Source organism: Tachypleus tridentatus, chromosome 4 (assembly GCF_004210375.1).
Source record: "Tachypleus tridentatus isolate NWPU-2018 chromosome 4, ASM421037v1, whole genome shotgun sequence".
Classification (NCBI taxonomy): Eukaryota; Metazoa; Arthropoda; class Merostomata; order Xiphosura; family Limulidae; genus Tachypleus; species Tachypleus tridentatus.
In genome coordinates, this window is record NC_134828.1 from 50,912,455 (window position 1) to 50,934,369 (window position 21,915).

The 21,915-nt window shown below is 32.1% G+C and overlaps 1 protein-coding gene across 3 annotated transcripts in view; it reads right to left on the reverse strand.

Annotated features, from left to right (window-relative positions):
• The window catches only part of LOC143249116 (uncharacterized), an 84,155-nt gene that overhangs the window by 50,642 nt on the left and 11,598 nt on the right, over positions 1–21,915 (reverse strand). For 2 of the 3 annotated variants that reach the window (XM_076498458.1, XM_076498457.1), the window contains exons 2-6: positions 20,269–20,480; positions 17,028–17,110; positions 16,248–16,346; positions 13,608–13,670; positions 6,981–7,522 (exon numbers count right to left, since the gene is read on the reverse strand). In XM_076498458.1, coding sequence (XP_076354573.1) covers positions 7,481–7,522; positions 13,608–13,670; positions 16,248–16,346; positions 17,028–17,110; positions 20,269–20,428 — 447 coding nt within the window. In that variant the 5' untranslated portion in view covers positions 20,429–20,480 and the 3' untranslated portion in view covers positions 6,981–7,480. Of the gene's footprint in view, positions 1–6,084; positions 6,266–6,980; positions 7,523–13,607; positions 13,671–16,247; positions 16,347–17,027; positions 17,111–20,268; positions 20,481–21,915 lie in introns of those variants that run through there. The other variant, XM_076498459.1, reaches the window with a different exon arrangement.

The following is a 21,915-nucleotide window of genomic DNA, read 5'->3' on the forward strand; positions in this document are numbered from 1 at the left end:
TTATATAGTAAGGGGACTTCCCAGAGAAGGTTCTGTATTTTCAGTTTTCTCCTCTGGGATCTAAACATCTACCCACATGTTTGCTATGTCTGGCGACCCATGAAGGGGGGAGAGGATCCTGGTGGTTGAGGGGTAACTCTATAGTTACTATGACTATCTAAGCATCATTAACACACACACACACTAAAATTTCATAGTTTGTTGAAGTTAGACTCTATTTAATACAATGCCATAGTCACTGTTTCTGAAATGTGTCAGATTCTCTGAATAAAATTATCAAGATGGAATGCAGCAACCATACAGTTACTTACTAACATGAAAGCCCAAGGTTCCGCATGGATTACCAGAAGGTAACTGATGTTACAAAAAAGGATGCCTATCTTTGTAAAAGATTGATCCTACTTTTGATTCTCTTTCTGGATTGAAATGGTTTCCAACACTGGATATTAAGAGTGAATATTGGTAAGTAAAAATCGACAAAGCAAGAAGAGAAGATAATTTTTACCACAGAAAATGGATTGTGACAATTTGTAGTATTACAGTGTGTATTATGTAATGCTTCCGCATTTCAATAATTAATGGATTATGATATGAACTACATGAAAACTTCATACTTATCTACTTGGATGACATAATTGTATATGGAAAGATCTTTCTTAATACTCATGAGAAGCTAAAGAAGGTTCTGGGTTAATTGATTGAAGATAATCCTCAGTTGAATTCTGAAAGACGTGAATTATTTTGTCAACAAGGACTTTTTTGAGACATATAGCAAAGAAAAAGTGTCTATAGCTCTAATGAAACTGATTCTGTTCAGAATTGTTAAATACAAAGAACTTGTATAAGATGAACAGATTACCCAGATTGTGATCTAATTAGTTTGGTTTCGGAAAAATCTTTCTAAAAAATAATTCGCCCTTTAAATAGCTTTCATTGGAAAAGCTAAATAAATTTTATTCAAATTATTGACTGCAAACAAGCATTCAAACAAACTGAAGAGGAAATTGGCAATGGCTCCTTATTGGAATACATACAACTCTTAAACGATCGAATAATTTTAGATACAGATGCCAGTAATTTCTGAGGTAGAAGCAGTAATGTAACAAGAAAATGTGATTGCTTACCATATCAAACAAATGATGATATAGAAAGGAGGTATTGCATAACTTGAAAAGAGTTATTAAGTGTTTTTTCAAGCTCATAGTCATTTCCATCATTATTTCATTGGACAAAAATTTACACGAGAGAGATCATGCAGCATGAAAGTGGCTGATAAATTCTTACAGCCAAGAAGGCCAGATGGCTCCAAATCACGAGGAAAAAATATCAACACAATGCATAACTTTTGATAATACCATGGAAATGCTGTCACATTATCTTGAAGACCATGTATTAATAAAGAAAGTAAGTCTGTCTGAAGAGGGAAGCAGAGGAAAAGAACATTACCAACCAAAATTAAAGCAAAGCGTCATTCAATATCTGTTATCCACAAGTGTTAATGAGGACTTGATGTGGTCCAACTCTTAAATGGAAGCCTCTCAGCCAAAAGATATGAGTTGGAAACCAATTATATAATAGTCAAAAATAGTGCAAAAAGAGCTTCATGGCAAACAATAGACTGCTAGATAGTGAAGCGTGATTCATCACTCCACAGAACGTGTTTCCACTGTTCCAGAGTCCAATGACGGTGTGCTTTACACTACTCCAGCTGCACACTAGCCTAAGATCACCATGCGCGATGCCAAGGCCGTTTAGAACTCGGTAGTGAGTGTTGTAACTGTGGACAGACGATTTTTACGCGCTACGCACTTCAGCACTCGGCGATCCCGTTCTATGAGCTTGTATGGCCTACCGCTTCGTGGCTGAGCTGTTGTTGCTCCTAGACGTTTCCACTTCACAATAACACCACTCACAGTTGACCAGGGCAGCTGTAGCATGGCATGGCAGAAATTTGACGAATGATTTGTTGGAAAAGTGGTATCCCATGACAGTGCCACGTTGAAAGCCACTGAGCTCTTCAGTACGACCCGTTCTACTGCCAATGTTTGTCTATGGAGATTGCATGGCTATATTCTTGATTTTATGTACCTATTAGCAATCGATATGGCCGAAATAGCCGAATGCACCAATTAGAAGTAGTATAGACATACTTTTGGCCATGTAGTGTATTTCATTTATTTGGGTATAGCTTTTCGTCGATATTGGTAAAACATAGTTACATAAAATACTGACTATATAATGAAATATACATCCAATCATATAATTATATTTAAAACAATACTAACCTCATCTGTTTTTATGTAAATAATTTAAAATAGATATAATGCTGTTCCTTATGTTTTAACTACGTTGGGTTTTAATTCTTGCTTAAAACAATGGAAGAAATTTTGTTTACGTTCTCTAATGTCGGGTAGGTCAAATTCAAATCTAAATGAGGGCATCTGGAATATGTCTGCGGACTTACAAAGCTACAAACCGAATATAGATACCCGTGGTTGGCAGAGCACAAATAGCCCGTTGTGTAGCTTTGTGCTTAATTACAAGCAAACAAACGTGCAACCAAAACGAATCTGAAAAACTAATTGATACGAAAAGAGAGTTAAACAGAAGTTTCAGATTCAAAGAAGTTTAAAAAATTCAGAAAAGGGATAAATTTCTTTACTAATTTCTATTAACATAAACTAAAATGTATAGTTTACAAGTATACCATATTTTCTTTCAAAAGTAGGTATTCGTCCAGCAATGAGACAGGTAAGTGTAACGGATTTACTATCGTACAACTATTTTAATATCAACGTTTGTTTAAGTTAAATTTATTATTAAAAATGTACAGTAACAAATATTGTTAAATTTGTATTGCGAAATTCCTGTCTATTCACGAAAATTATAGAAGATTCTCGAGTGTAAGAATCAGCAATACATGTATGTACGAAAACACTGGTGTATCATCTATATTGTTGCAAGTTAAAATTTATAGAAATTCTTCTCATAAATATAAATATAACTAACGCGACATGCCATGAGACAGTATAGGTTATTGGTTTGCTACAGTTAGGGTGCTATAAACCTCGTAAACTACAATTGTAATTGATATAACGCTTATTAATCATGAACTTCAGATGTTTGACCAGGAATGTATATATATATATTTCGAACATAACAAACCAATTTACTTCAATGGATTTACATCGAACACGAGTACTTTCACGGACGGAAAACTCGACGTAAAATCACCGAGAAATAAAGAAAACAGAGGTAGCTAGCTCTGTGTTAAGTGAATTGTACTTAATTAACTCAGAATAAATTATTTTGCTCATCCTGATCACTCTATGAGATATCAAGAAAGTTCCAGACCAGATAGTACATTCAATATTGTTTGTAAGTTTGTAAAACTTTTGTATATAGATCATTATTTGTAACAACCGTTATTATGAATTATTTTATTGTTTGTATGCCAAAATATATTTGTTTTAAAAAAGAAAACTGTGTGAATCACTCCTGTTGACAAATATCATAAATTGGATACATATCAACATTTCTTTAATATCTAAATCTAATTGTCATATTACTCAGTTTTAAGCCATTTGAAATTGTAACACGTTACGTAATATAAGTCTACAGACTTCTCACGCTAAAATTCGAGATTCGATCCCTCACATCGATAAAGCAGATAGTCCAATGTGGCTTTGCTACAAAACACAAACAAACAAAGATTGTTTTGTTTATGATTTCAGTAAAGAGAAGATTCAAACATTTCTAAGTTGTTTCAACTGTATTTAAAATATGTTTATCTTAGTTAGAGTACGTTAATTTTGGTTTGGATAACCAATGAAATACTTTTAAAAGTGCACATGACGTTTTTAATTTGGAGGTTTTACGAACAAAGGAATTTCAGTTCTAATCCGTGTTTCGGGCACTCAATATCAAAAGTTCTAACTTAGATTACAATTTGTTTCTAAAGAATGATGTTCCATAGTTGACAGTTATAGCAAGTCACCATAGGCTCGACCTGTTATAGGCCCAGAAACCCTAATTTCCATTTAAAACGTTGATCTCAGCAAACATAAATAGGTCACCAAGTTTCAAACTCCCGAAGTATCCCTACTCAAATCAAATTGAACTCGGTGTCCCCTAACCTTTTTTCTTTCTTTTAGTAAATATTTTCAAGAAACTCGTATTAAAATCAAATAAGCACACACGAAGCTAAATGCTCTTATACAAGCTGTTGAAAATCATCAAAACGCTGGAACTTAACAACGCAAGTGAACAATGATGTCGAGAAAACCCACTTGAAGAGAAATATGTATGCAAAAACGGCTCGTTTGTCCTTCTTCGGTCATCGTCAGGTTCACAAACCGAAGGTCGAAACGTTGTTCGCTCTTCTACGTAAAATATTTTCTCAACCCAAACGAGCCGTTTTTGCATACATATTTAACGCAAGTGAACAGCTTTAAAACTTAAACCTGAATTTGGACAACATCGAATTGTGGTGACTGTTGAAGGCCTGCAAATAAAGTTTTTAATATCCTAAGAAAATATTTAGATGTGATATTTTTCTCCAAGTTTTGGAATGAACTCTGTAATTGTGTAAACCTAACCATGTCAACATTGTAGAATGTTCCAGCTTTCTTATTAAACTGACAATGAGCTTACTTGCGAAACTTCACATTTGGTCAATAAATATCCCCAATACCTGAACAGCAAACAATTTCAACTAGAATTTTTTTCTATACGCCAAGTTTCTATAAAATATTTGCGTAAAATATAGAACAGATGATCTCGATAAGAACTACCTATCTTATCTATTTACTTAATACACGTAAAATATCTGTGGTTTCTTTGTAACACAATGTTGAAATAGAGTTAAGGATTCTGTGCCGTCCACTACTACGTGACGCCGAAAATGAATGTTCCTTTAATAAAGTAAAGTTAATCAAAACTTATTCAGTCAAGATATGAATCAACTGTCAGTTTGATTAGTACAGGACTATTTACTTATGTTCATATTATGTATGTTCATGTGTTTATATAGTTATACATGAACGGTGTGTGTTTTTAACATGCTCTCCAACCCTCGTCCTATTCCCAATAACGGTCAAATTAATATGTCTACGCAGTTGCCTGACGCTTTTTTTATTATTATTATTTAAAGGTCTTGGTGTTTTAGATACACTGATCACTAGGACAGGCTTCTGATGAAAACATTTTCTTGAATGGTTGATTGTTTGGAAAATATTTCTGAAGATAGATACAGATTTTATTGACCTAGCTTAAACGCGTTTTCCCCTCTAGTTCTAATTCTAAATTAGGGAGGGTAGTGCAGTTACTCTTCGAGACTGGAATAGGTATTGTAACATCTCTCTCTTCAGAACAAAATTATGATATCAAGAGATATAGTTTACAAAAATAGTATTCAAAAGGATTAAACATCAAATTAATATAAACTTGGTATAGATTGAAATATTTCAGTGTTTATGTAGTTTAAGAAAAATATTAATGATATGTGAAAAGTAAAACAAATTATGATACAAATATATTTTCTATAAAAAATATGTTTTTTAACCTTCACGCGTTTGTGCCAGGATTTTAAACTAGTGTCAAATAAGAAAAAGTTTAAAATCAATTAGAACGGCAACCCATTCAGCAACGTCGTAAATATATTAAATATATGTTTATCATTTACAATTTCTTCGTGACACAAGTTTGTCTTTTTATTTCGATTTAACTGTATCACAGTGGTCTCAATACGACTTTTCATTCAATAAAAAGTAGTATTTTCAGGTAAAATTATTAAATCTAGTTTACAGCAGAAAGAGAAAAAATAAAGTAATACAAGTTTTAAAAGATTGTAACAGCCCCCCCCCCAGTGGATCAGCGGTATGTCTGCGGACTTAGAACGCTAAAAATCGGGTTTCGATACCCATGGTGTGCAGAGCACAGATAGCCCATTGTGTATCTTTCTGCTTAATTCAAAACAACAACAACCTTACTAATACAGGAAATTTGGTCAAGAAATAAGAAGACTATTCTATGTTTGATAACTTGTCTGAGTTTCTTTAATTGCGAAATAACGAGACTGGGTACAGTTTAATAAATATCTCTATTTTGATGAAAAAACAGAAAGCAGTGTTTGTACAAATGGCACCACATTCGATTCTTCTGGAAAGTGTTTATTTCTACAGCATTGTTTCCCTCAGGATTAATCTTCTTAGAGCGAAATAATTTGATCTCGGGTATTTCTTCACTCAATAACCTTTTCTTAAAACTGGTTCAAAGAAATACATCTGTTTTCAACTGGTATCCTTAATTTCTTTCCCCAGCCAACAGTGTCACCTGGTAATCTTTGCTCTCTCACAATATTAACACCTTTTCTCTTTAGACAATGTCAACTCGAAAAAAGCAAAGAGTTTTACAATGCTAATTCTTTTGATCTAGGTTATGTATATGTGTTTTGTGCTCTTGGAGTAAAAAGAAAACCCTATAATATCGATGTCATAATAAAATTGTCATTTTAATAATTACTATATATTTTAAACCAGAACTTTAAGAAATATTAATAGTTGTATTCTTATAAAAGGGGCAGCCTAGTACAATAATTAACCAAGTTGCTTAAGCCAAAGTTCTTTAACCGTGAACACAAAGTAAAAAAAAAAATGCAGTAAAATCAAACTCGTTACATAAAAACATTATAACGGAACCTCTATTTTAATAAAAGTAATTAGCTACATATTAAAAATTTAAATCCTTTGGTGTTAAATTCATCTTCGAAAAACCAATAAAATGAAAACTCACTTTCATGTATTAATGTGTGTTAGCGAGTAGTTGTGCATTAAACGTACAACATTTACGTTCAAAATATTTTTCTACAGAAGGTTTTTAATAAAATTCCTCCTCTTGTGGAAAGCAGATGGTACAATAAATTATAAATGCAACACATAAGAAAATATATGAATTAAATATAAAAACAACTGTGCACTCACCTCACAAAGTAGATGAGACTTCACTCTGTTCACCTTTACACAGCAGCAGATCTTCAAGTGTCACTGTCGTTCATCTGTTGGTGACCATGTATATCTTGAGATTTGCTTGGGCTCTCACCAGCTTTGACTGGTCTGTCTCACAACTGCTGAGCTTCCTACTCGTATCTCATAGAAGAGTTGACCTTCACTTGACCTAGTTTGCTTTCCAACTCCAGAAGGCCCAATCTTCCATACATCTTGTTGTTATCTTCTAGCAATGAAACGATGGTGTATGCCTTTTGCAGTCTCTCAACATTTCCTCTTCCTTCCTCAAGGTGGAAATCCCATCATTTATAATAGGATGAACTACCTGAACTACTGTTGCTCTGGTCTTTATTATTGGTGTCAAAACCTTACTGGATTTTTTAAACTGTTAATCTCCCTGAGTCAGCAGTAACAATCTGACCGATGCCATAGACCATTATAGCATAATTTCTTGCTCAAATAGTAAACTCTCCCTCTCAGCCTTGGGTACTTCTACATCTAGAAATGTCACTGTGTTCCTAAAAATTGTTTAAATTAAAGATATCAAGCTAGAGCTAATATACATGTTATCGTTTCAGAAATTCTGCAATAAATCGAGTGACACATTATAAATTTCTCCTTCTTATCTCTATGTGGCATTTTCTGGTAAAACTGATTTTCTAACTAGTATCAGATTGGTGGTCATACTTATAACACAGATTCGAAGAAGGCCTAAGAGGAGTATTCTGTGCTTGACATAGTTGACAGTTTAACTGTGTATTCATTTGACTGGATACAGTTTAATGAACAAACTCTTTATTGTAACAAAACTGACATCACTGGTATTATATATGATGTTAAGTTACCAGAATACCTAGTATTTGGTAACGAGTTGTAATATACCTTAGTATTTGATAGGAAAACATAAAGGTGTTGTTATTTCTTTTGCCAATGTGATGTAGCAACTCTTTTATCACAAAATTACCACATAAAATAAACACTAACAGCATATCCTGGTGTTTGATACTGAACTGATATACTGGATTTCAGATACCAGCATACCTTATACTCTAATGATAAAAATAATATGACAACTTTACTTGATATTCAATAAAATGATAATAGACTGTTGGATCAAAAGCTACCTAATATTTTGGTTTCGAATAATAAATTCCAATACTCAGTTATTTCGGATAAACAACTACTACATACACTGCTGTTGGGTAACAAGTTTATAGGATTTTGTTACGATAAGTAATAAATTAATATATTTCCTGATGGTAATTAAGAAGTTACTGAATTTAGATAAATCGTCCTTATATTCTGGCGCAGAATAAAAAGCTACTTCTTTACTCCTGTTGAATATAAAGAACTGCGTATCCCAATGTTTAATGATGAGCGATCACACACACTTGTGTTAAATAAAAGGCATTTACATATCAAGGTGTTGCATGGTACGTCACCACAAACATAACATTGGATAATATGCTACTATATATTCTGATTTTGGATAAGAAACTACAACATAAATTGATGTCTGATAGTCAGTTACGTCATAAGCATAGTTGAATAATTATGTTGCTCTTAGAAAACAACTTAAGAAATATCTTGGCATTAGGTAGCAAAAGATGGAATCTGATCATGAATAAAAGATTATGAATTGCCCTGGTGTTGGAAAATTTATATACTTAATTCTTTTCGAGTCAAATGAAGCATAATGCTTCTGCAAGATCTCGCTAGCACACTATATCTTGGCCCATTAGTTGGGATGCCCTAGGTCAGCTTTATTTTAGATTTCAGTTCCTCTTTCGGTATTCTACATGTTCTTTTACACCTCCCCTTCTCTATTTCCCCATCAACTTATAACAGAACCTATTTTGTAATGCTGTTCTATTCTATCTTTAGCACTTGGCCTATCACATCCATTTGCTTCTAGTGATCTCTACTATGGCATATTTCTATCCAGTCTTTCTTCTCACTTCTTTGTTTGAAATCTTTGTGAGTTATCGTATTTCATGAAATATTCTAGGGCAGCGTATCCCAAACCTTTTTTCGGTTCACGACGCTCTTAGTGTCTCAGCAATTGTTTTCATGGTACTCCTAGGCATAAAGAAAAACCTAACAGTTCCATTTATTAAGTAGTTAGGTCCAAACAACTTAATAATTAATAAGTATTTATGTCCTAAGAACTTAGTAGCCATTTGAAAGAATAATACACGTAAATTGAGAGTAAAAACAACATTTTTATTTAATTTTTAAATAATCACAATTACTAATGGGATGTGTGCTTCTCAAACCTTGGAATCAGATTGGACACCGCCACCCTAATTTGCTGTTCCATATTGATTTTCGTGCGGTACTTGCTTTTTATCACAGCAACCACCGAAAACCAAACTTTGCAGAGATATGACATCGCAAATGGAATTATGATTCGCTTTGGAAAATTTCAAATTTAAGTTTGCCAAAAATTGGCATCCATGTGTGAGCAGTTCAATCATTTGTTCAAGGAAACAAACGTGTATAAAAAGCTAACTTGCATTACTGTATTTTGATCCTGTAATGGATTGTATTTTCTTTCATTTCATTTGTGTAGTTACTAACTCTCAGAACTAGAAATAGTTATTTCTGTAACAATGTACAAATGTAGAAGTTTCTCTTGAAATTACTTTGTTTCTCTGTTGTTCACACAAAGCTACACTGATTTAGAAGTGATAACTAGAGTGAAGACAGCTAGTCAACACCATCCACCGCCGACTCCTGGAGCAGTTAGTCAACATCACCTGCAGCTAACTCTTTTACCAACGAAAAGTAGGTTTGATCATAACATTATAATGCTGCTATGGATGGAAGGGAGCTACGGTTTGCGAGTTCAGGTCTCTAACTGCTACCAGGCCATGCCAAGCCTGAATCTACTTTTATATAACTAACATTACTATTAACGTTTGCAATATGTAAAACTAAAAAAACAACATTTATATGCAAAAACGGCTCGTTTGGGCTGAGAAAACACTTTTACATGGAAGAGCGAACAACGTTTCGACCTTCTTCGGTCATCGTCAGGTTCACAAAGAAAGAGGTAACTGACCGGAAGCTGACCACATAAAACTATGCTCACCAGATAAAATTAACGATGAATTAGACAAAATAAAACAATACTTCACCAACATCAATAAGTTTCCTCCACAAACCGTAGAAAACATTATACGCACACACCTAGACAGAAAGCAAAATCAACCAACTAAAGTAAATACAGCTCACGAATCAAAAACCACGAAACCATATACTGCTGTATACCATATATTCCTGACATCAGCAAACAAATAACCAACATTTGGCAAAAATTAGTAACAAAATATGACATTCCAATTAATACCAAATTTATTCAAAAACCCGGCAAAAAACTGAGGTCTATACTATGTAAAAACTACACTGACAAACACCACACCAACATTATTTATAAAATACAATGTGATAACTGCCACGACTTCTATATTGGAGAAACAAGTAGAAAAATGGAAACCAGATTCAAAGAACATAAAAAGTCACCTTCACACGTTTTCGAACACTGCAAGTCAAATAAACACAACATAACCATAGAAAACACTCAAATACTAAATAAAGAAACAAACGCAAAATTAAAGAAGCCTTACTTATACAACAACTTAAACCCAAAATAAACCAATATAAAGGAACGCCTTTATACCTATATTAATAAAATAAATAAAATTATATATTCAAACATTAATACCGCCCTCTACATTTCGACACACAGTTACACAACCCCTTTCAAACATGTGGTCAGCTTCCGGTCAGTTACCTCTTTCTTTGTGAACCTGACGATGACCGAAGAAGGTCGAAACGTTGTTCGCTCTTCCATGTAAAAGTGTTTTCTCAGCCCAAACGAGCCGTTTTTTGCATATAAATTTCTCAACAAGTGGGTTTTCTCGACATCACTGATTAAAAAAACAACACAAAAAACACGTGTGTGTTCTTGCACGCAGTAAGTTTAGAACAAAACTACATTAACACGTAACCTGATTGTGTACAAAATAGAAACACATCTGCAGTTTTGAATGTACTGAACACCAATGTTAAGTTTAATCAAATATGTGATTATGATAACAGCTTCATAGTCGGTAACTAGAAAACTAATATTAATTGGAAATATTAAACATTACAAATAAGAAATGTCAAAATACAATTGCAATGAATAATTATAAATAACAAATTATAATGTAAAATAGTTAAATTTATAGACATATATTCACTTAGTCCTAATCACATTTGACAAACCATTATCAACATAGCTACAACGAAATAAAACATATTTTTTTTAAGATACGAAGTTAATCGCTAATTAACTAAAATTTTAACAGCACACAAATTTCTTTACCGTTCGCCCACTTATGTTGAGCAATTTTAGCCACGTGACCACAGTAGGTTTGAAGTTCTTAAATTGTAGTACCATGTTTATATAATAAAATGGTATATTGCTATAAGAATGTCTGTTTTGGAACTTATGTGTGAAATTTTGAAGTAATATGTTCACAAGCGAAATCACTTCACTTTACTCAATGTTAGATCTGTGCTATTATATGCAAACAGCGTGACTTGTATCAAGGCAATAGAAACAGAAGCTACTGTTTTAAAACTGTTTACTTTTCAGTATAAGTGATTTAATGCCTTCTTGTTCCCGTTAGAAATTGTAGTACACGCGTGTTTTAATAGTACTTTTACACGTTTAGGTTATTATGTTAGTTTTTAGTTATTTCTTTTGGTTGTCACATACAAGTTGTTTTGTGCATATATATATGACTGCTAAAAATGATTCATTAAAATTATGTAGCAACATAAATTCATGTAAGTCAAGTTATTTTCACATGTGCACATTATTAACCTAAAATTATAAAATATGACTTTTGCACACCAGATAATTATAACAGAACTTTTATTTTAACCAGGGTTTTGCCTTTGCAGCTTCTTCAGGGCTAGAACATATTTGTGTGTTTTACTTTGAATTTTTAACCAATTATAGATTTGAGTTTCATAGGCACCTAATCCTTTCTAAATACCCATTAAAGTAATAATAATAATTAAAAAAAATCAGTGGTTTTGATACTATTCCTTTGAGCCAACTATTAACAGTCTGGTAGCTATGATACTTCCCAGAAGCAAAATATAAGTCTTTCAGCTTCCCATCTTACTTCAAACATCAAATACCTCCTTTCTGATGTCATATATTTCATTTGGGTCAAGTAATTTGATTACCTAGGTTAATCTGAATTTGTTTGCTGAACAAATTTACAACAGAGAAACTTAACTATATACACTTTTAATTTGGTTTGAACAATTATCAAGTTATGAAAAGCATGTGAGTAGAAATGGGCAGAATTATGGACACACCCACTTTGAGGCTGCACCCCATCAAAAATTATTAAGAGTTGTAATGCTATTCCATCCATTCCGACTTTGTTTCCTTACTTTCTGGTGCTCCCAATCCTATTCCAGGTTTTTTATTTAAACATTTTTTGCACTTGTTGAAAATATAATCTAAAATTGCATGGCTTTATATAAGATGTGTGACATTTACAGTAAAATGTGAAATTATGTGGCTTTAGTTTGAGTGTGTAATATTAACAGCAAAGTTAGAAGGTAGGTGTCTAGATTAATCATTAAGTGTATAATACTTAGAGTAAAATTTGAGATTACGTGGCTTTAAATTGAGTATGTGATATTGAGATACAAATTCTAGGTGCTTTGGACTTGACCAAAGTCTTAAATATGACAAATAAATGTATAAATGAATTATTTTGAATTAAGCATATAATCCTGAAAATATGGAGTAGTTGAATTTAGCCTTAATTTATGATATTAATATACAAATACCATGCTGTTTGTTTTTGACTTGAGTGTGTGACTGTGACTGAGTACTTCCAAATCTCAAATTTTAATTTTTTAGAAGAATTCCTTATTGGCAAGGAACCCTCTTCTGGCAGAATAGACTAAATCTTGCTTATTCTTGCTCTTCATTTCATTAATGAAGATAATAAAATAATTCTGACAACAACTGAATTTTTTATGATATTGTAATGACTAAAGTTTTAAAAAGTAATTATGAATTAGTTTTGCATATTTTCTGATATCAGAGATGTTTTTATTGTTATTATACCTGCTCTTAGGATTCATGCAGAAAAATTAATATTATAAATTAGACTCATAAGAAACTTTAAGGATCAAAATGAGTATTCAAATGTATGACTTCCACTTTCTGTTGTGTAGTTACTTTGTGATAGGAGATATGATAAATCAAATAAATAATTTCAAAAAATAATGCATAAAGATATTTTTATATTGACTGAAATAGAAATGAAAGCAATGGTATCAAGTTCTAATTTTTGTAGATTCTAATGAAACGTTACTGTCATAGGTATAACGCAAGTTGTTTACTAATGAAAACTTTATGAAAGATGTATTAGCATATAAGTTTTTAATATAAATACCAAAAACAAGTTGTGGATTAGCACAGTTGTTTAGTTATTGAATAATATGTTATTCATTCTGATGCACTTTGATCAAATAATAAGTTCATTAAATTAGTCTTTCAATAGAATTTATAATACTTACTATTATTTGGATTAGTTTGGTGATCTTGGCAAATCTTTTTCCTGTGTATACTTCAAAAGCAGTCTGGAACGAGATGGAAATACATTATTACCATTAAAGAAAATAAGAGGTGATCAAGAATGTGCTTAATATTCTATTTTTTAAAGCATTTCAAGACATACAACATACATTTTCTCATAACACTAAAAATGTAAAAGAAGCACCACAAATAATTATAACTTTAGTGCAATCAATTGCACAATGAGAAGTACAGTTAAATAAAGTTTCTTCTTTTTTTTCTAAACCACAAAGATATGAAACCCTATGACCCAAGTGCTTCAAAAAGTGAACTTTTCTCATTGCTTCTGAAAAAGAAAGGCCATCTTTTCAAAAGCATTTGGGTAACATAGTTACCATAGTCATATTTTTATATTAAGTTGATTTCTTGAACCTAAATGTTTTCCTAACATCATGATAGCAGAACCATAGATAAGTCAAAACTGAAAACCACATTGTTTTTAAAGAATATCCACTATTGCTGTTTAATTTAAACTTAATCCTAATCAGTAATTTGATGCAAGGTGATATTAATCCAAATGGTGCAAAGATACAAATGTAATGTAGAATTGTTTTCAGAGCCCCCAGTTCATCTATTACAAGTAGATTTTGCAGAATGTCCTGAAACAAAAGTAAAATTGTTAATACAATATGATAAAAGATGTATTGAACCATGTGACTGTAACCTTTTATAGTGTTCTATTGTTTCTTGAAACTTAGACACTAAGTACAAGCTACATTTAAACCTATTCATGATAATGAATAAAAGTTGGATTAAATCTTAAATTTGCTTGTTTGCTTAGAATTCTCTCGAAAAGTTACACATTGGCTCCCTTTGCATAACTGTCCCCAAGTTGAAATGATATGTTAGAGAAAAAAAAAAGTTCAATTTTTTTTTTTTTATTTCAAAGCAAAGCCACAATTGGTTATCTGCTGTGTCCACTGTGTGGAATCGAATTAGTAATTCAAGCATTATCAGTTCATAAACTTACCATTGTTCCATTCGGAGACCTACAGAAACAAATCAACGGCAAGTATCAACAGCTCTTGGGCTACTTCGATCTGATCAAATTTTTTTTACTTTTAACATATCCATGACCTTTTTTCCCATCAACAGGATGCAAAATAAATATTATTGTATTCACAGTCCAATAATTCTGGCTAACTGAATACCCAGTCCCTATCATAGCTTACCAATAACACGTTCAACAGTCTCATTATTTTCTATACATCAGCTATACAGTTTCTTTGTTTCTTGTAGTGTAAATGTCAAATATGCAGTATTGTTGTTGTTTTTTTTAATTTTGCACAAAGCTACTCGAGGGCTATCTGTGCTAGCCATCCCTAATTTAGAAGTGTAAGACTAGATGGAAGGCAGCTAATCATCACCACCCACCGCCAACTCTTGTTCTACTCTTTTACCAACGAATAGTGGGATTGACCGTCACATTATAACTCCCCCACGGCTGAAAGGGTGAGCATGTTTGGTGCGACGGGGATGCGAACCCACGACTCTTAGACTACGAGTCGCACGCCTTAACATGCTTGGCCATGCCAGGCCAATTGCAGTATTAATGAATTATACACCATTTTAAAAACATATGTACAACAAAACGTTATCAAACATTATCAAGTTAAACACAATATAACGTTTAATGATTAAAAGGAATTGAAAGAAATGTGTATTCTGAAGACTTTTAGGAACACAAGTTGTGACAAACCTTTTCCAATTCTGTATGATGACAAAACCATAAAAATAAATATATCTTAAAAAATTTGGCAGATTCTGATAGACAGGAAAAAATAAGTCCTGTGTCTGTTACAGTTATCAAAACACTTAACTATGAGAGTTGTTCTTTTATCCTTCAACTTTAAACCTGATAGTGATGTACAGCTGTTATAAGTGACTAATGTTGTTGAAAAGGTATAAACAGAAACCAAACTAAAGTTTGCTCTCACTAGATCTTTTTATAGGACAGTTGTTTTTTTTTTCCAAAAAGGATAATTTCATATCAAACATTCTTTCTTTTTTCTAGGACTAATAAACAAAGCAAATTCGTAACATTTATAACATTATCACAAACTGTGCAACATAACGATTCTTTTAATTAGCCAAATACAGAGACTGCAAGCAGGTAGGTTAAAAAAAACAATAGTATTGTACTGTAGTTTTGTTTTTCCTTTTGTACAAAACCAGACAAGGCCTATATTTGCACACCATCCTTAATTTTAAAGTGAGAGTTTGTACAGAAGTCAGTCAGGTAAAAGCACCACTTATCATATTCTTATGTGACTTTTGTTAGGCTGAACAGTGAGAGTTGATCATTACTTTTATAGTAGCCATTTTCATGCTAACCACTAGGTATATCTCACCATAAAGTGTACATATTATCACATTTTGAAGTTATACTTAAATATGACCCTTCATTCATAAACATTTCTTTATTAAAACAAATCAAAACATGTTACTTGAAAAAAGTGAAACACTTTTAAGTCAAAATAAAGGAGCTACTGGTACTTTTAAAATTGCTAAAACTATCATAGTTATATTAGATTTAATCTAATTGTTTGAAACTATTAAGAGAAAGTTGGTAATTTACTTACATAGATAATGTAGCTGTAATAAATAACAGCTAAATAACCAGTAGCAGTCACGAGAGGGTTCATGATCAGCTGCGGAAGCAGCATTCTTTTCTTTTTGTACTAGAATATAATAATAAAGTTGTATCTCAAGAATATGTATTTAGACATTCCTTACAACAGTGTGTTAATAAACTTGCTTATCCAGAAGACATGAAAACTGAATAATTAGAAATATACTTTAAAAGGTAGAACCTAATCCCATTTAACTGTAATTGTGATAAATCCATTCAATGAAAGCCTATTACTAACAATCTCCAATTTTTTTTCTCATAATATTCACATAATTTACCTTACTGAAAGCTCTAACAAGAAGTTAAGCTCTTATGAATGATCTACATTACTGTTATCATCACTATCCAGTGATCAAGCTTTTGTATGACTGTCTGAGCCACCCCCAAGTCACAATAACCATTATTCAAATTTTTAATCTTAGGAGAAAATTGTTACATTTCTATGTGTTCAATAATTAATTTTTAAGCAATATCTTAATTCTTTAATTAAAAGTTAAAGACACAGCAAATACAATGTTTGTTGAGACTATCATCTGTATACTAAACAGTTAAGTGACTAGTTTTGGAGACATGACTTAAGTTACAAAATTAATGATAATACAATTTAAAAGTTTTAAACCAATTAATAGTACTTTTGGATTTAATTGCAAATGTTCTCAGCAGTTTTGTGTTAAACATCGCAGGTTAGCTTGCACATTATCACTTGTAAGAGTACTACAATTACACTTACCAAGTTTCCTATAAAGAGGTGTATACTACATAATATCCAAATAATGTTTAAGACCACAGCACAAATAACTAGCTTCCGACTCACTGTAAAAAACAAAATACTTTTAGTTGTGAAAAAAATATTTATTATTGTATTGGAATAAGGGTCTTGAAATACTCTCATTTAAAAAAAACAACTTTTTGTCTGAATATATTAGAATATTCTTAGAAATATGATAAAGAATATTTTATGTATATAGATATATAAAAGGGTGTATACTATCAACAAGACTTCAGTGTAGTTAGCTTAGTACAAGTGTTATTCCTTCCACATAATGGACTTAGATATACATGGCCTCATTTTCCATTTATTGCACTTAAGATACTTTCAAGTGATTAATGAGGGCAAATGTGGATATGGCAGTGGCTGCAATAGGAGATGCTTTGTGTTCTTATTGATGGAGAGCTGGTGCAAAGTTATTAACGTGGATATGTAAAAGTGGAAGGTGTAAGGTGAGCGGCAAGCGTGGAAATGCATTTTAAGTTTAGGAAAATGTAGAACCTCATTCTTTATCTTGTGCTTAATGGTAGAACAGCCTCTAGTTTTTGGTATTTAGATGAAATTTAAGAATAACAAAGATGAATGCAGATTATAAGTAAAAATGGCTTGAAATTACCTTATTAAGTGGAATAAATAGAAAGTAAGATCATATGTATCTAAATTTACTAGGTGAAAGGAGTATTACTTGTTAGAAAGTATATACACAGTAGATTGGTCAGAAGACTTACACTACATATCACATGAAACAGAGAGGCTGGGCGGCAGATGTGAAAGGAGGTAAGTATCTATAGAAAATACATTATCACTTTTGGAAAATATTAACTTCTGATACAATATCTTTCTTACTCTCACAAAATGTCTAAAATACCACACTGAACTGGTAAAGGGCTGGTGATAAAAGGAAGGATCCAAAGAGAAACAATGAGATGTGGAACCAAAAAAAGTATATATATCACACTTCAGTGGGAGACAACACCATATCTGATCCAGGTATGCTCCTTGGTGTTTTATGCCTATGTTGCAAACATAAAATGCAGAAAAAACATGACAGAATCCCATAATCTGTATAGCCACATTTCCAATCTAACCAATGCCTGATCCACTATGAACCAACATCCAGAGGATGGTAGGAAGGAGGAAAGCCCCAATGAGATGACCTCTCTGGTCCAAAACTTGATGGAATATGACAGTTTTACAACCAAAACCTGGTAATATCTGGTACTTTACATCAGGTCAGTAGCATGAAGTGTTACACACCATCAACACCCACAAAATTTACCATCTTACTCTCAACTTAGTGACAGGATGCATCCACCAGAAGGATAGGCTTCTATAGTCTAACACCCCAGTGGTTAAGAACTGGTAAGTGGCAAAGACTCCCATGCTCCTTCAGAAGAAGGTGTGGGAAAATGCACTGGGTAGTCTAGAGGACTACATCACCAGAGAAAGTGCAACAGGTGACCACAATACCCTATTCTCAAAAGCAGAGCTATCATGTCAACAGTGTCAATCAACCAGTGACAACAGGTTTGTAGCATGAAGAGTCTCAAAGTCATCAACTATGAGAGATGTGTAGAAATCCCTGTCTGCTTTAATCATGTCTATCGATGAGAGTACAGTCTGGAACTAACATATTTATGAAGCAAATGACCACTAGAGAAAACTACTAGCAGTTTTGAGGAACACCCCCTCTCTGCAGCATAACTCTTTGGCATAGATGACAACTGAAGGAAGATACAAAATCAACACTTGGCAGCATCTGGTCCACAGCAGAAAGAATTATATACGATGGACAGTGTAGATATAAAAAAAAAGTATACTTGGTCAGACATCACTTACTACAAAGTGGTATCTACAATACAGTAGCAAAAAAACCTTTATAAATAAAAAACAATAAAAATAGTGAAGAAAAATGGAAAAACAGAGCTTGTATTATACCAGAAAATGTTGACAAACTTGTGAGCAAAAACAAGCACATTTCTCTACAGTACTATTGCTAGTTGAGAAGTGATTAACAAGGGTAAAGGTTACAATACGGGTTGTGTCATGTTTCTATTGATGGAGAGCTGCTGCATAATTATTTAGATGTGGATATGCTAAAACAGAAAGTAAAAGAATAGTGTTAAGCATTGAAAATTTGCCCCAGTAAAGAGCAGTACTAATTGAGATAAGCTATTTTGTTAAAGGTGGTAAGGTATTTATTGGAATAAAGTATTTCTAGTACAAACAAACAAATTGAACAAACCCTTTGAATAGAACACACTAATGAAATAAACATTTCTATATATCATATACAATTGTAGTAAAAAGTTTGTTCCAAATCAAGAAAAATAATTTTTTTTAATTAACAAAAAATATAACTTCCATCATAAGACAGAGTTTTTACAATAAGAAAACAATTTCCAATAAAATACGGTTGAAAAATCTCTTGTAACTGAACAAACAGAAATTTATATGATATAAAAATAAAATAAACACTGCTCTCTGAAACTTATTGGATAAGGTTAATCTTTGCAAAGAAAAAGTACAGAAAAAATGTTTTTATAATGATAAGTGTTTAGAAATTTTTCTAAGTAAAAATATTATTTATTTTCAATTATAGAGTTAAATAAGAGTTTCTATGATTTATAACAAAAATGAGAAATATTTTCTACCATGCAATAATTAAAATAATTTTCCTACTAAATACAATTACCTTTTAAAAATGAAATGAAGCAAGAGTTTATACCTCAAGCAAAAGTTAAGAAAAAAAGAAACTCCTTCCTATTATGAAGTAACAGTTTTGCAATTAAATGAAAAAAATACTTATAGAATTTAAATCTTTTCCAATTAAACAAATAAAGTTGTCTTAAAACAGATAACTTCCACTGTGGTATTTTTTTCTAGAACTTTATTACCATCCTAATCAAATAACAGAAAGTAAAGTTCTTCAACAAAGCAGTGTTTCTAGTAGTAACAAAGTTTCCACCAAATATTAATAAAACTATAGAATTATCAACATTAAATATTTAATACTTTGAAAACTGAAACCTTAGAAAGTCTTAAACATAATCATATTGAAATTCCTAAAATTCTTATAAACTAAATAAATGTACAGCACTTTAAAATCTGTTATGTGAACTTTAAAAAGTTTTATTTGCTGATACTTAAGTTGTTACATCCTCCTCTTGATCATTCTGATTTACATCTAAATGATACTTACATATTATATTCCTGGTGTTAATTGTGACTTTTTTTTTATTTATGATCTGGTATAACTTTAAACACCATGGCATCTGCAGAAGAGTGGAAAACTTGCTCCCTGCCTCCTGGATTGCCAATTTTGCATTTCTCTGGTTATAGATTTGATACCATTTTGTCATATCGCCCCCTCTGCAATATATCCTGTGGACACCAGTATTTCACGCTGTGTACCTGTATAGATGAAAATACTGAAGCTTTTAAAGTTGTATTTCATGCTGTGTACCTGTATAGATGAAAATACTGAAGCTTTTAAAGTTACTATTCAATTCAAATTAATGAGTTAATTTTTTTTTAAATTATGTTAATGCTGTACACTGATTTATTAGTTTACTAGGAAATTCACACAATATTTGTTGAACCACTTCTTACCTGAGTAACAGCCTGGACTCAGCATTAATGCATTAAGGTACTAGAGGGGTTTGTTCATTGGAAAGTTAAATGTAATTTAATACTAAAATAATTCTCAGTTGGAATAATATATATAAATTGTAATGGTCAAAGACAGTGCCATTCTCCACCATCTCTAGAGAAAAGGATGAAAAGAAGTTCTCTTTCTTTGGGTTTTTTTTTTTTTAATTTTGTACGAAGCTACGCAAAGGTTACCTATGTCAGCTGTTCCTAATTTAGCAGTGTAAGATTAGATGAAAGGCAGCTGGTCATAACCGCCTGTTGTCAACTCCTGGACTACTCTTTTACTGAAGAATACTGGGATTGACCATCACATTATAATATCCCCAAGACTGAAAGGGTGAGCATGTTCTGTGTGACAGGAATTTGAGCCTGTGACTCTCAGATTATCAGATGCTTTCAGTTTTTTTTGTGTGCTTTTCCGTTTTCATCCAAGATAAACAGTTTTTATATATACTGCTTTTAACAGATTTAGTAATGTTCTTTACATAATGTAGCAGCAAATTTTTATTATTTGAAAAGAATTAAAAGAGTGGCTAATAAAGACTTAGTCTAACTACTGTTGCATGTTAAAGCTTTAACCACCTTTTCCCTTAGTCACCAGCAAAATTTCTTAGTTACAGATATACTATCTTTTGACTTCCTCTTTTGATAAACTCTGATGTCATGTGCCTCTCAATCCCTAATCAAAGAAAAAGCCTTTCAGAATTTTTTTTTTGCTAGGCAGGTGATTATAATGATGCCCCTTTGAAAATGATAAACATTATTTCTCTTACTAAATGTCTTGCAAATTAATTATGATGTAACTTTATCTCTGAATATATAATGCAAGCAATAATTGAACATATCACATGACCACTTAATTTTTACATATGCTAGTTAAGGAGTTTACATATGCATGTTAAGTTTCAACATGTGAAAGTTTGTTGATTTGCTTTTGCTCAATTCCGTTCACAGGAAAAATTTAAAAATTCTAACAATACAGCTATTAGGGTAATCATTAAAATGAATTTTTTTAAGTCTTGCATGGTGGTTATTCTACCATAGTTTTTGTTGTAGGTTCTGTCAGTTTATTTAAGTTGTCTAGAAATGAGACCATGTTTGACATTAGGTAACTGGTGTGAGTTGAAGTGTAAAATCAACAATTTAACACATGCTTTTTTGTACATTTTAGTAACAAGTTTGTTATTTCTTTTCA